Genomic DNA, 14,077 nt, shown 5'->3' with positions numbered 1-14,077 from the left:
GCTATCCTCAACTGCCCCTCAAACTAGGGTGGTCATTTCTAGTAGGCATCACAACAGAAGTATGTAGATGGAGAGTGTAGTGGTCTTGCAGAACACTTCAGGAAGAGTATTCCATACATATAATACACAGTGGAAGAAAGCATGGAGACAGCTGTTGGAGAGGTGGATAAATGGGTGGCCAAGCTTGGTGGTGTTGGTAGGGATCCACCAGTGAGGTAATAGACAACTGTGGAAACAGAAACTACTTTTTATAAAAAGCTTACCAAGGATATGGTTCAGCTGATCAAGGTAATGTTTTCCTGGAAAGATGGGTCTGTTGGAGAGCATCTCTGCCAGAATACATCCTACAGACCAGATATCAATAGACTTGGTATAACCCTGGGGGAGGAGGAGAAAAGAAGCCCTTTTGATATTTCATTGTATAATTAACACAGTAACAGGTTATATGTGCTAAGGTACTGTGGTTTTGAAAGATAGGGCACTAGTGTAATTTAGTGATTTAGATGAGTCATGCTTAAGACATCATACTGTTATATAATCATTCTTGCACAGCGAGGAATAATCAAGCATTGTGTCTCAAAAATATGAGTGAAAGTAATGCTTTACTTGGAGAAGAAATGCACAATATTTCTTAATCCAAGTAGCTGTTGCCAAATCAGGTCGAGAGCTGTGAATGCATTTTTGTGAATTCTCTGATTTCAGGGCCTGTCTACATAATAGATTTTAATAACATTTAGCTGTTATAGAACACCTTGTATCAGTAAATTGTACCAAGTTTGATTTTACCAAAATTGTAAGCAAGTTAATCCATTACATATCGAAATGTAAGACCCATAGTGCCCAGAAGCATGTTACACACTTCAAATAAATACACACATGGTCCTTTCCCCAAAGCTTCTACAATCTAAGTATTAGGCCACAAAATAGTCAGAGTAACAAGTCTTTGGGATGTGAGTTGGTAAAAAGAATAAGGAAGGACAAAAGTTACAAGAATAAGTTTACCTGGTTACTTTAGAGCATATATCTGGATAAGTGCCATAGTATATTTACATATATACAAAGAAACATGTATAAATGTTTTGGGTATATAGAATTTTGTAAAGAAATCATGTGCGATATCTTACACAATTTAAAAATTAATTAGCAGGCTTTTGGGAGGGTGAGGCATGAGAGGCAAGAGGAAATTGGGAGGATATGGCAACAGATAATCAGACACAGCTGTTCTGCCTTGAAGTATCCTGTGAGGTGCTGATATCAGAAGGGTGAGCAGCAAGGGTCCAGATGCTCTGAAGTTGCTACAGTTGAACTACCTGCTTCTATGAGCCACTTGGAGAATTTTGGGTTTTGAAATACCAGCCCTTGATGGCTGCTAGTACTGGTGCGGGAGAGGTAATATGGGACATGGTCTCCCCAGCTCATGGGGGAAAGGCACCGAACAGGTTCCACTCACACATCCCTACTTCACTTCTGCTATGAGTCACGAGGGAAGAGTACCATTCGTTTACTTTGTTAGTGATCCGGACAGATTTCCAGGCTCCTGCCAGCTTGTGTTATGTTTCTTTTGCTGTGTATATAGGACGTAACCAGGTTCGTTAAATCTAACTCTCAGGTGCCTGCTTAGGAGGACACCACAAAATGTGAAAGACCGCCTACAACCCTCTGCCTCTGGCACAAGCAGCTGGGACAACAAGAGATAGCCCAGATTTACCCAGATTACACTGTTACATGGCTATGCAGCATAGGTGGTGTGGGCAGTACACCATAATTAATACATAGTTGTGCCAGGAAAAGTCCTCCTGCACAGACATATTGAATCATGTTAGCTGTAACCTTGTCAGATTAACCAGGCTTTGATATGTTTCACTTAACATGGTTCTGTCTACAGTGTAAAGGAACTAATGTGCTAAGCAATTAAATTCCATGAGGAACGTGAGAGGTCCAAGAAAAAGTGCTATACACATATTTAAATTGGAATCTGGTAATCCTCCTGCTGTTAAATCGAAGTTCTCGCTGAAACATGCTAACATAATTCTGGGAAACCTCTACTAGCAGTAAAACGAGTAAAAGGAGTAAGTGATAATTTGAAATATTTGGTTTTCAAACTTAAAACAAAAAGGAACTGAAGTCTTACGGTCTTGCTGCTGATATACTAAAATTCTAACAAACTCCCACCTCCTCTCTTGGAAAACTAGAAAAAAATTATACTAGACTACATATGATATAAGCACTTCATATATAAAGCAGTACTGTATACATTAATGCAGGCTTTTGCTAGCCTGCACAAACAACCAAGTCAAACCCCTTAAATTTAAAACCTTCTATTGCTTCTGGCAGCCTTCTTGGTGAAGACATCTTAACCACCATTTAAGTTGCTCAGTAGCCAGCAATGACATGAACAATATGATTTAAATGGAACTCTACTGTAATACAAATCTAGGATATCTTTGTAGCATATTTTTCTTGCTGGTCCATCTACAGTCCTTACCTTAGAATTCAACATAATTTCAGGTGCTCTGTACCAACGTGTGGCTACATATTCTGTCAGGAACCCTGTGTGATCATGATCTGGATCTGCAACACGAGCCAAACCAAAGTCGCAAATCTGGTTTTAAATTAAAAAATAGTATTAGAAATACAAATTTTAGTGTTATAATTCACCTTAGTTACTACCCAAACTATCTTCCCTCAAGCCATTGTAAGGCTGTAAGCCATGCAATGATAGGGTAATTTTAACATGTAAATTTGTTTTCTCCATATCTAGAAAAATATATATGGTAGATTAAAAACCTAATTTAACTAATCTAAACAAAGAAATTATGAATATTTTGCATTCACATGCTGCCTGTCATTCAAAGATTTCAAAGTGATTTATCAAGAATGAGTTACGCTTCATAACTTTTGTACGAGATAGGCAAGTATTCCCCAGATGAGGAAACCAAGGCACAAAAGTTCATTACTACTTGCTCAAGTCACACAATGAGTCTTTGGAAAAGCCATAAATAGAACAGAAATTGATTAATTCCTGAATTGTAGAACAGAAATTGATTAATTCCAGAATTGTAGGTGCAGGTCTATTATTATCTTGTAGCTGGGTGGGGAGAGAGAGAGAGAGAGAGAGAGAGAGAAAATAGTTGAATATCAGCAGAACCACTTCTTGCTCATTAATGGTTTTCTATGATCTATCTACTTCACACTGCTACTACCTCCTCTGCACAGTTCAGTACTTCTATTTTAAGAAGCTATTGCCACCACAATGCAGTCAATGCAACAGAGGCATACTACTGAGCCATGAGATAACAGTAGACTGGGGAGAATGTACACTGATGAGGGAGAGAAGAGCTGCAAAAAGCTTATCAACCCTTTGGACAGACACACCAGGGCTTAATTTGTGCCAGGGCTTGCCAGGGTTGAGCCCCGGTACCTCTAGACTTGGCATTTCATAGCCCCAGCACCTTTGGGCTTGCCACATCAGTTATGAAAGAAAAAAAAATTGCTTGAGCCCCGGCACCTCTTTCATGATATATTAAGTATTAGACACACCTAGATCACAACCATGAGAAGCAGCTCTTATCCACACTGGCAAATTCAGCAGAAAGTAGGAAATCGCTTTTGTTTATCCTCTGGTGAAGAGACTGTAGAAAGTTGAACTCTAACTGATGGAGGGACTGGCAAGCCTTAGGAATGAGGGAGGTCAAGCTAGGCACATTTTGAAAAGGATGGTGCTTGCTACAGACTTTCCCTTTTCCAAGGCAGGGGAGGAGAAGAAAAAAAATGGTGAACAGGCCACTTTTTGTTTTTGTAAGAGAGAATGGAAAATTTAGAGACCGTTCTCTGGGAAACCGGCCAACTGCTCATGTCTATTATCTCACTGGGCAAGTGGCTGGCTCATTGAGTGACTTGAGATTAAGCCACATGAGAAAGCTTTCACTTCTCCTTCATGAGGAACAGTTTACAATATGGAACAGTCTACACAAGAAGTTTATCACAGAGGAACTTTCTCTCCATCAGAAAACCACTATGGCTATGGGTAGACTATTTCCTTCCAGAGAAACTACCAAGATACAGAATGTGTAGGATAATGAAACACAGATAAATATAGACAACGAAGTGGGATTTTTCCCTAGAATGGTTATAAACGGATAATGATGCTGTATACTTAATTGTGAATTCAAGAAAAGGAAATGACAATTCCTTACTTCATATATCCTGTAGTCAAAAATAGATTATGTAGTATCACATAGAAACTCAAGAGGCCTCATCAAGGAGAAACATTTCCCTCATCAGATGCAAAGTATCAACAATAATCCTAAGAGTATTTCTTCTATCCTTTATTCTGCTTTTCCATTTTCTGCTGGAGGCTGATTTTTGACAATTTAGTTTTTTTTAAATGTAATTCTTAATCTAATCACCTCCAAAATTTTCCTTTTAGTATTAAATCAAATGTTTGTAATAGGCTGGTGACATTTGGAAGTAAATAATGAAGTATGTCAGGAGAATCACATATGGTCAGTTACAAAAAGAAAATTAAAGTACGCATTGTGGCACCACAATACAGACCCTAAGTTCTCAGCAGTAAAAATAGAAAGGAGTTTTTCAAGTAAAAAAGTTACTAGTCAGGAAAAAAGAAATGGCTGCAGCAATTGAAAGTCTCACTTTCATTGATTAGAGGGCCTTTGGTAAGACACTTGAGCAAACAGTATAAATCAATAGGATGATCTCCAAGAGAAAAAAGTCCCCGTTCAGTTCAATGGCATGAGCAAAACCATATTTAAGGCCTCAATGAAGTTATTTTTCTGGCATAACCTGAAGAAATGGTAGCTGCTCTAACAGCTTCATTTCACATTGTTAGAACTCGGGTTCCCAAGAGAAACCACTAAAGATGCCTCTCCCTCCTTTCGCTATTCAAAAATATCCAAACACTGCTATCTGCAAAGGTGATATCTTATATGCCTTATACCTCCACCCTAGAGGGAACTGTTCCTCTAAAAAGGTTTGATTTTTTTTAAAGGCAAAATTATTTAATTTCATTTTAGCCATGATTTAAATCCATCTATAGCTATCATTTTACAGATGTTTAGATATAAAGACACAAATAGGCCAAGGACCAAACTATTGAACAGTATGCCCATAATCATGCCACTTGTGCTAGGATCTAGGAACATTGAAAGAAAACAGCTATTTGGCAGCAGACTAGCACAGTCCTGTTGTTCAACCATATACGTAGTAACTGTAAACATCAAAGCACCCTTCTAGTTCAGAAGCATGCTCTTTGGAACTGGGACTGTCTTTTGTGTTTGGAGAGCATATAACATACTTAAATAGTCCTGTAGTGCCTGAAGTAACACTCGGAATAAAGAGGATTAGTGCTCACAAAATTCACATTCCATGTATTTCTCTTGCCTCATGCCTATTGACTTTCTTTTTTGTGACTTTCTGTCTAGGGTCAAAATGGCACCTGTTATCCCTCGAGGGTATACACATACACACAGATTCTTCTGAAATTCTACTGCTGCCAGCCTCTTGCTTATAGGAGGCTGAAGATTTTTACCAATGCCTGTTTCCTTCCTTAAATGAGAAGGTGCCCCCAAAGGCTGCTGAAACCCCAGAGCAGGGGGTCAGAAGACACTGGCATATGACCAATATTCCACTATCACTTGCCTCCCATGCATTATGGGACTGGGGGCGGCTAACAAAACCAAGAACTCAAGGTAAGTATTCCAGAAATCAGTGTTTGGGATGAGCAAGTACACAACTGAATGGCAGAATGATTTTTCTTAAAACTAGTGACAAACTTACAAGCCTAGCTATTGGGCTTACATTTTGAAGATTGCCTTTATAAGAAGACAACTAGAGACATTTTTTAAAAGAAAGCTTAATTAGGTGGAGCAGAGCTTGTAACATTAGACCGACAGTTTAACATCAAAATAGAGGCTTAATTTTTTCTCTACTCCCATAATTCTTGATGGAAAGGGCATTTTAAATTCAACTCTTTCCGCGAAGTTATATTCTAGGCATAGATTACTCATAAGGAGTTTCAGGTGCCAAAACAAGAGTTTCTTAGGAAGTTAGTGGGAGAGTCAAAAATCAGCCTCAAGGTGGAAACAGTTTTTTGGCCTTAACTATATAGTCATTACTTGTGGTTCTATATTATCCTATGCTTTGGTTCACTGAAAGTGGCTGTCACAGTTTTCATTTGATAATTTTAAGGGGAGGTGAGAAAAAAAAATCAGTGCATCTCTGTCTATATACTGCAGGATACATTCAAGATTACACTAATTGATAGGGGTTACTTGAAAGTAAAATGAATGTGTTTATGGAAAGGATAGTCGATTCACAGGTGAGAAAGTTACGATCTATTATGCAAAAATCAAGTCTAGCACTAGTTTATAGAGACTGTTCATTAACCAAAGCTAGTTTAGCAATGTTATCAAGAAAAGCTCACATTCACAACAAAAATTGGTTTCATGATTACGGCAAGTAGTTTATTAAGTCAGGAGAGCTCTCAGCCTCTCTTTCTGAGGCCCCCCCAACATGCAATAAAAAACTCCACAACCCAACTGTGCCACAACTCTTTTTCTGCATATAGAAGCCAGGGCCAGCATTAGGGGGTAACAAGCAGGGCAACTGCTTGGGGCCCCACACCTCAGAGAGCACCACAAAGCTAAGTTGCTGAGGCTTCGGCTTTAGCCCCATGTGGTGGAACTTGGGGCCCCAGGGTGCAGTCCTGTGCAGGAGGACTTCAGCTTTCTGCCCTGGTCCCTAAAGAGTCTTATGCTGGACATATTGGCAGACCCCCTGAAACCTGCTCGCAGCACTCCAGGGGCCTCAGACTCCTCGTTGAGAACCACTGTATTGAGTCATTGTACAAGGGAGTTTAATTTAGCTGAAAAATGACTAATTTGCAAGAAGGCTCCAACTAACCTTGAGATCACAAGTGGTGTTAAGCAGCAAGTTGGAGGGTTTGAGGTCACGATGCAACACATTGGCTGAATGAATATATTTTAACCCTCTCAGGATCTGATAAAGGAAATAACAAATGTGGTCGTTGCTGAGGTGTTGAGTCTTTAAGAGCTTGTAAAGATCTGTTTCCATGAGATCTTGCACAATGTATCTGTAAGCCACTGGATGTAAGGCAGCAAACAAATCCATAACCTCATTTTAGATATCCACATAATGTGCTAATATGAACTACCCATTTTTAATTTTCAGAATTTAAAATTACTGCCAAGCCACAAATTTTGTTTCATTTTCATTTTAACAATCACAAAACTATTTGGATATTTTTGATTTTAAGATTTGGTTCAGATCAATCTGTTCAATGATTCAGTTGTTACAGGATTAAGAGACTGGTACGTAATGTGTCAGCTAATCATAATAAAACCCTTTCATATAAGAAGTTTATTTTATTTGGCTCTGAACATGAGAAACTGTGTCTTCAGAGGATTCTTCTCTCTGCCAAAAAGTGAATACTCTAGTTTAACAGATGATAAAACTATGAGGAAAAAACCACGTTTGTATTCAGTATTAAATAAATGTGAAAGAAATAAAGCTTAGAAGATACCAATTTCTGACCTAGGCTTCTCATGTCCAGAAACCAAGTTCCCTCTTCTATTGTATATTTGTCATGCTGGACCAATCAACCAACACCACATCTTTTACACCTAGTACTGGTCAAACCCTTGCCTGCATTTTCAAAGCAGATTCTTCCATCCCAACCTGAATTGCATCTCACCTGCTCCCAATTCATCCCCCCTTAAGGTACCTCTTGGAGAAAAATATTTGGATTTGTAGATCAGAGCCACAAAATCCCAGTGCAAAAAACTGGCTTCTGTTACACAACAAATGTTAGTCACGGTAGAAATCAAATAGCAATAACCCCTTGTAATTAATTTTCCCTCCCTAAATCAACATGTCCCTTTGAACTCTCAGACCCAGATGGAACACAACCTGCACTCAAAGTACTGTCATTCTATACTGCTTAGAGAAGAACTGAAGACACTTTGTACTAATGTGTAAGTCTTCCAACTGAGGCTTCACCTCATGCTAAACACATTATTAAGCCAAATTTTCCAGTGGAAGGCAAACTGGGTATAAACAACAAAATCCAGTTGCACATATCAGGCATGTTTAATTGCCTGTGAACAGATGCAGAATTTTCCGTATACATCAAGTACACCTAGATTTTTGCAGATTTAGATTCAGCTCACCTTTGAAACAGTCTAGATCATTTAAGCCAGGGGACTCAGGGCAGTTATATCTCCCCAACCCCAAAGTGGACAGCTACTCTGCCATTACTGTTCCAGAGTACTATGCTTTATTTTAGGATCAATAAGGGTTGAACCATTCAATTTAGTTTTAGGATAAAGTCGCTAGATAAACTAAAGACATCTAGGCAATGCCAGAATCTCTTGATCTAGGATTTAGAGGAAAAACATAGGAACAGTATTTTTGGGCCTGTTCTTGTAAAAGCTGGTGTTCACCTCAGGAATCAAACCAGAGACTATTTGAAGGCTTCTTACTGCGTAGTATTAAATATAAAATGCAATGCTGGATATTTTGACATTTTCTGAAACAATCTAAGCTGGCAGAGGCACACTAACATTACAGACTGGAATAAATAGGTCAACTAGCAGAAGGTATTTAATTACTTTTATATTGGTTGTAGGGTGATAGATAAGATCTAGATAAGATAGTCATTACAGATTGCAAACAGAACTCAAGTTTTACTAATGTTACAAAGCTTTCCTTTCAGTTTACCAGAGCACAGCAGGTAAATTCTTATCAGTTTACTAGCAAGATGAAGGATGAATGAAAAATAAAGTGTAACTGCCTCAACATGTAAAGCAGAGAACTAGAACTATCAAAGAGAAAAAAGTGCAATCTATACCATCTTACACCTTTAAAAGGATACACATCTTTCATTTGCTCAATAGTCGGAGCTCTGATAATGTCATTGATTCCGATAATATTCTCATGTCTGAAGCGCAGGAGGATTTTGATCTCTCTCAGAGTTCTCTGGCAATACGTCTGGTGCTCAAAAGGGCTGATTTTCTTTATAGCTACTCGAACTTTGTTGACGTTATCATAGGCAGAACTGGAAGAGGAATTCACAATATCAGATTGTACAGAATATTAAATCCACTTAGTCCACAAAGCAAGAATGAGAATTCTGCATAATCTAGGGTCTGCACATCCCTTTTACGTTCATGAAGTGTATGATGGTCAATATGACATGCATTTTAATTTTTCAACAAATACTTGGCTGTATTGCAGCAACTATTAGATAAATCTGGGTTCTCTGACCAGAGTATCTGAGTTATTCCCATGTATTTAAAATCATACTCAACACCAGGAAGTATCTATCTTTCTTATCAGCCTGTAAGAAAAGTAGGTTTAGGGTTATTTTACTTTGTGAACATTATTGAAAGAAAGGTTTGTCAAAGAGTTGAGCTTTGCATTGAGTTCTGAACATGGAAAGGCCTATGGTAATTCTCTTTTGAAGCAGTTACGAGTTTCACAGCATAGGTCCAACTTCTAAAAGTCTCCCAAACCCACAAGCCTCCTTCATTGATCAAAATTTTCAGTGTTCCAGTGAAATACAGCTATCATGAAAGGTCTTGATTGTAGGAGAGAGATGTTTTCACACACAAAGATACAATCCCAAACAAGGCTCTGATTATGAGGAAGAAGATCTTGAATTGGACTTCATTCAACGGAAAGCCAGAGCATGGAGCACAGAACCCAGGTAATGTGTTCAGTGACCTATATTTCTAAGCAGGTTCAGTGATGTAAATACACCACCCTGAGCTTTTGAGAGCACGTAGCTTCATTCTGAGATGTATCTATAAAGCAGTGTCCGTATTCCTTTTTAAAGTGCCTAATGTCAACAAATTATGTTTTATGTATTGAGATGGCAAACAAGAAGTCTCAATGAAACTTTAATGATTTTCTAAAAACCAGTTTTATATTATGTTGCAAAAAGATATAAATTTACGAACTTCAAGATGCTTTCTATGCTCCTATTATTAAAAATGACAAAGAACAGAAGTGTCTCATTACATTGTTATTTTTGTGTGAAGAAAATGTGAATCAAGGGGGACAGTTAATTCATAATTTGGTCAAAAATTAATTTTGTAAAAACCTCTGAAAACCCTAAGACAAAACAGAAATGGTTCCACAGTAGGGTTTTTTGTTTTGTTTTTAATTCCAATTAAAACAATTAGGGGTTTAAAAAGTTGTGTTAAATCAGATAGAGCTACTAAAAATTTAGGCCACTCAATCAACAGGCCCAACAATTTTTTCATAAACAATCAAAAAGTTCCTTGAGGTTCTCATCAGTAGGCCCACTCTGCTGAGAGGCCTGAATATCTTCTGATCAGGTGGAGTAGAGCTACATAGAAGAGATGCTCAGGAGAAAGGACCTCAAAAGGAATTCAAGAAAATGGCTGTCTATTTGAACCACTCTCCTACCCTAAGAGAGATTACTTGGAAGGGTGGAGGGCACATTTCAGACACTACAGTACTACTGCATATAAAACACTAAATGAAATGAACATTATATTTGCAAAAAATCAAGCACTTACAAGATACTCAATTTAGGTTACCACTATAACCTTCATTCAGCCCTCTTGTGTGTATACATCAGACTGAACCAGAAATTTTGAAGACTGAATGAGCCTATTTAGGAATGAACAGAAGAAATCTTAGCCTGGTTCATTTCATCACTGTACACAGACCACCTACTTCCCCCTCTGTATTTGTTCTCTCACAATAAAGAACCTACACTTATTTCATAGCACATGGATGGCAGATATATGACAGAGAAAGAGGAAGCAAATTGTTATAGGAATATTTCATGACCAGTATTAGGCAACTGATGTTGCTTAAATATAGAACAACATTTTCTATTTATGAAACACATTTTATTCTCAAGTTTTAATAAACAATACTGATGTCTTTGCTTTTTCAAATGAACACAAAGTCAGTTATTTGTGGGATAACAGTATTTATTCTCCCAGAAAGCAGAAATTCCTTCTTTCCTTTCACAGAATCACTAATTTTTATCAATTCAAAATATCAAATTTTGATATGCTGTAGTTCAAGAATTTCATTTACATTTCTTGAAACATTTTCCTAGCAAGTTGGGCAAAAAGTTTAGATTAGATTCAAAAACAAAACAGTAAAAACTCAATTCTCCCTTTTAGACAGTACTACCATGTACTGTATGAAGGCAGGGTGGAAAAAGCAGGGTACATGTGGTAAAGATGTAATCAGTTTCCTCTTTAGTGTACATCTTGCACATAGTCACTTTTCTCTCTTCATATCAAAGTATCTCATCACACTAATGTAATTACTATGTATGCATTTCTGTTATTGCCACACAGCCTGTGTAAGCTCACAAAAGCACAAATGAAATGGAAGCTAGCAATAAAGGAAACTGACTTGTGATCAGTTATATTTTCTCAAACTTTGTTTCATCCCTGTGCAATTAAGTGTAATAGAGGATTTTTTTATTTATTTTTTTTTTTTCTTACATTGGCAACCCGAGGATAACACTACTCTAGTTGTATGAGTGGGTGCACATTTGCCTCTGCAGCATATTGGTAGTAATGTGAATAATGTAGCTACACAGAGAATCTGTTGAATACCAAGTTAATACCACGTCTCTTACACAGAAATGTGGCCCCTTTGAGTGATTATTGCAAAAGAGTCACAGAACTTACATAGGAACATACCAGCACCTCTTTACTAGACATGTATTCTAAGACACTGAAGGACTTTAATATTAAAATTGTTGAAATAAGTAGATGGATTTTCCAGTCCCTTAATGTTGTCACCAACAGCATATTTGTCAGCATATACAACAGAAGACAGTGTCCCTACCTTAAGAAGCTTGCAACTTAAGTTATTAACTTAATACTAGTAAACAAAGTTCTATCTTGGGGCATTAGAATGAACACCCGGCCACTTTCACCTCTAAACTGATTCAAACACAGCCTGGGTTGGCTCAAGTAGAAATGGATACTTAATGCGAAAAAAGATGGTCTCAGTCCACTACATAGTGGACTAGCATAAACATTACAAAATTATCATAGTTGGAATTCTTGTTAGGAGTCTCAGAAAATAGGCCAAGGACCGAAACATCTCTTCAGTCCTTCAGATGGTCTCTACCCCTCACCACAACTACCTCATTCCTTTCTCAGATCATTGCTGAGGCATAAACTGGTGAAGAAACTTATGCTGATGATACCCATGCTGTCTATTTCAGTGGATAATGATCTTCATCTCCAGAAATGACAGTCTACAAGCATTAATTAAATTGACAAAAAAATTCCATAGAGCAGCTCACTTCTTCAGTGAGAAAGCACCACCATCATCAACTGTTTACATTTTCTCCAGACTAGATTTACTGCGACTGCCTTCTGAAGAAGAGAACTTGTTGACCACCACTAGCTTTCATCACAGGAAAAATTAGGATGCCTACCTGCAAAATGGGGGCAATATTTAGCATACCAATTCTCACAAGGGTTCTGTGAGCAATAATCAGTGTTCAAAGTTCTTTTGGGATTCTCAGGCGGAAACTGCTAGTCCATACCCTTGAGTTCTTAAAATAGCTTATTCTGTTAGTAAACTGGCATACAGTTCATCTTCATTACATGTAGTGCAAACTCCCTTCCTGTAATGGTTTGTATGTATTATTCATAGTTGCAATGAACCTAGTTACTAATACTTTAAGCACATTCAAAGAGGACAGATAAACCTTTTTTCCCGTTAATGTTCAGCTTTACAAGTTGATGCAAGCATATGGCTGTGAGTGCTCTTTAATTGTACCATGATAATTTTAAATGCAGATATTTTGCAACTACTGAACAAAGTTCCTAATTTTATACATAATGTTATTCCAATTTCAAGCTCTGGTGATTATATTAAACAGAGATTTGCTTTGGATTGAATACCTGTATATATTTAACATTACATTCCTTAATATTTAAATTTTTTTAAAGAGTTGAGCTATTAAATATTTTGCAAATATCTAATCTATATTGATCTCAGTTGAGCAAGTAAGTTTCAGTTAGACAAGTAATATTTATAACCCAAGAAGTTTTATAACGCAATTTTTAAAAACAGACTTTCTCCCTTTTACAACCTTTACTTTCACTTCTTGTTTAAAAGCCTAGCCTTAGGGCACCCTTCTGACAACGTACTGAGCAAAAGCATACACAGCTCCACGTGCGGAGCCGACAGAATGCATCCTCACTACTAAGCTGGGCCTCTGACGGGTACCCCGTTCCTCATTAACTCCTGCTCAAGAAGGAAAAGTCTTCCTCTGTACAGGATGGGCCTACTACTAAAACTTAGCTCCTTCTACCACCAGCAGCGGCAGCATGTTCACCCACCCATTTCTACTCCTCACGTGTTTCTTATGGAGCAGAACTGGAACAAGTGAGAGCATGTTGCAGCTGCCACTGGGAAGGAAGCCAATTCCTGGCAGTGGTCTCACCCATAGAGAAGGCTGTTTCCTCACACAACCAGAGATAAACTGCCTAGTCTGTCAGCACCCTCAGTCCTCCTTCCCCAGCTTCTTCTTCACCTCACCTTGCCGCCCAGGCCAGCATGGATCCTTAGGGAAGATGGTGTGGGAAGAATATTCACCCCCCACAGGGAGTTTTGCAGCCTGACAGTTAAGAAGTTATATACATACACAATCTACAAAACTACAGGTGACACTCACTGTTCTAAACTCCCAATCAGCCTGTCATTTATTTAAATAAGTATATAGAAAACTAAATAAACGACTGATTGGGAGTTTAGAGCAAGATTTGTTTTATCTGTAACCTAGTGTTACCTTGACAACAAGAGTCCAAGGGCATGTCCAGTGATAAGAAACTTACTGAAATATAGAATGACACTGTTAATAACTATGATAGGAAAACAGAAAATAATTCCAGCTGGTCAAGCCAATCTCAGAAAAAAATGGAAATTGATCTTTAACAAATACATTTATCCTTTTGATTCAGTCTGCATTTAACTCAATCCTAGGTATCTCTGCAACACTGACATTTAGGCCAACTTTCAC

General features: G+C 37.9%; 1 protein-coding gene across 1 annotated transcript in view; it reads right to left on the bottom strand.

Annotated features, from left to right (window-relative positions):
• The window catches only part of MAPK1 (mitogen-activated protein kinase 1), a 46,484-nt gene that overhangs the window by 15,150 nt on the left and 17,257 nt on the right, over positions 1–14,077 (bottom strand). Inside the window, exons 2-5 of the mRNA XM_054006107.1 lie at positions 8,912–9,094; positions 6,922–7,111; positions 2,486–2,602; positions 264–378 (exon numbers count right to left, since the gene is read on the bottom strand). Coding sequence (XP_053862082.1) covers positions 264–378; positions 2,486–2,602; positions 6,922–7,111; positions 8,912–9,094 — 605 coding nt within the window. The remainder of the gene's footprint in view (positions 1–263; positions 379–2,485; positions 2,603–6,921; positions 7,112–8,911; positions 9,095–14,077) is intronic.

The sequence above is a fragment of the Malaclemys terrapin genome, chromosome 16 (genome assembly GCF_027887155.1).
Source record: "Malaclemys terrapin pileata isolate rMalTer1 chromosome 16, rMalTer1.hap1, whole genome shotgun sequence".
NCBI classification, from domain to species: Eukaryota; Metazoa; Chordata; order Testudines; family Emydidae; genus Malaclemys; species Malaclemys terrapin.
Note: the sequence above shows the minus strand (reverse complement) of the source record. Positions and strands in the feature narration are given on the sequence as shown.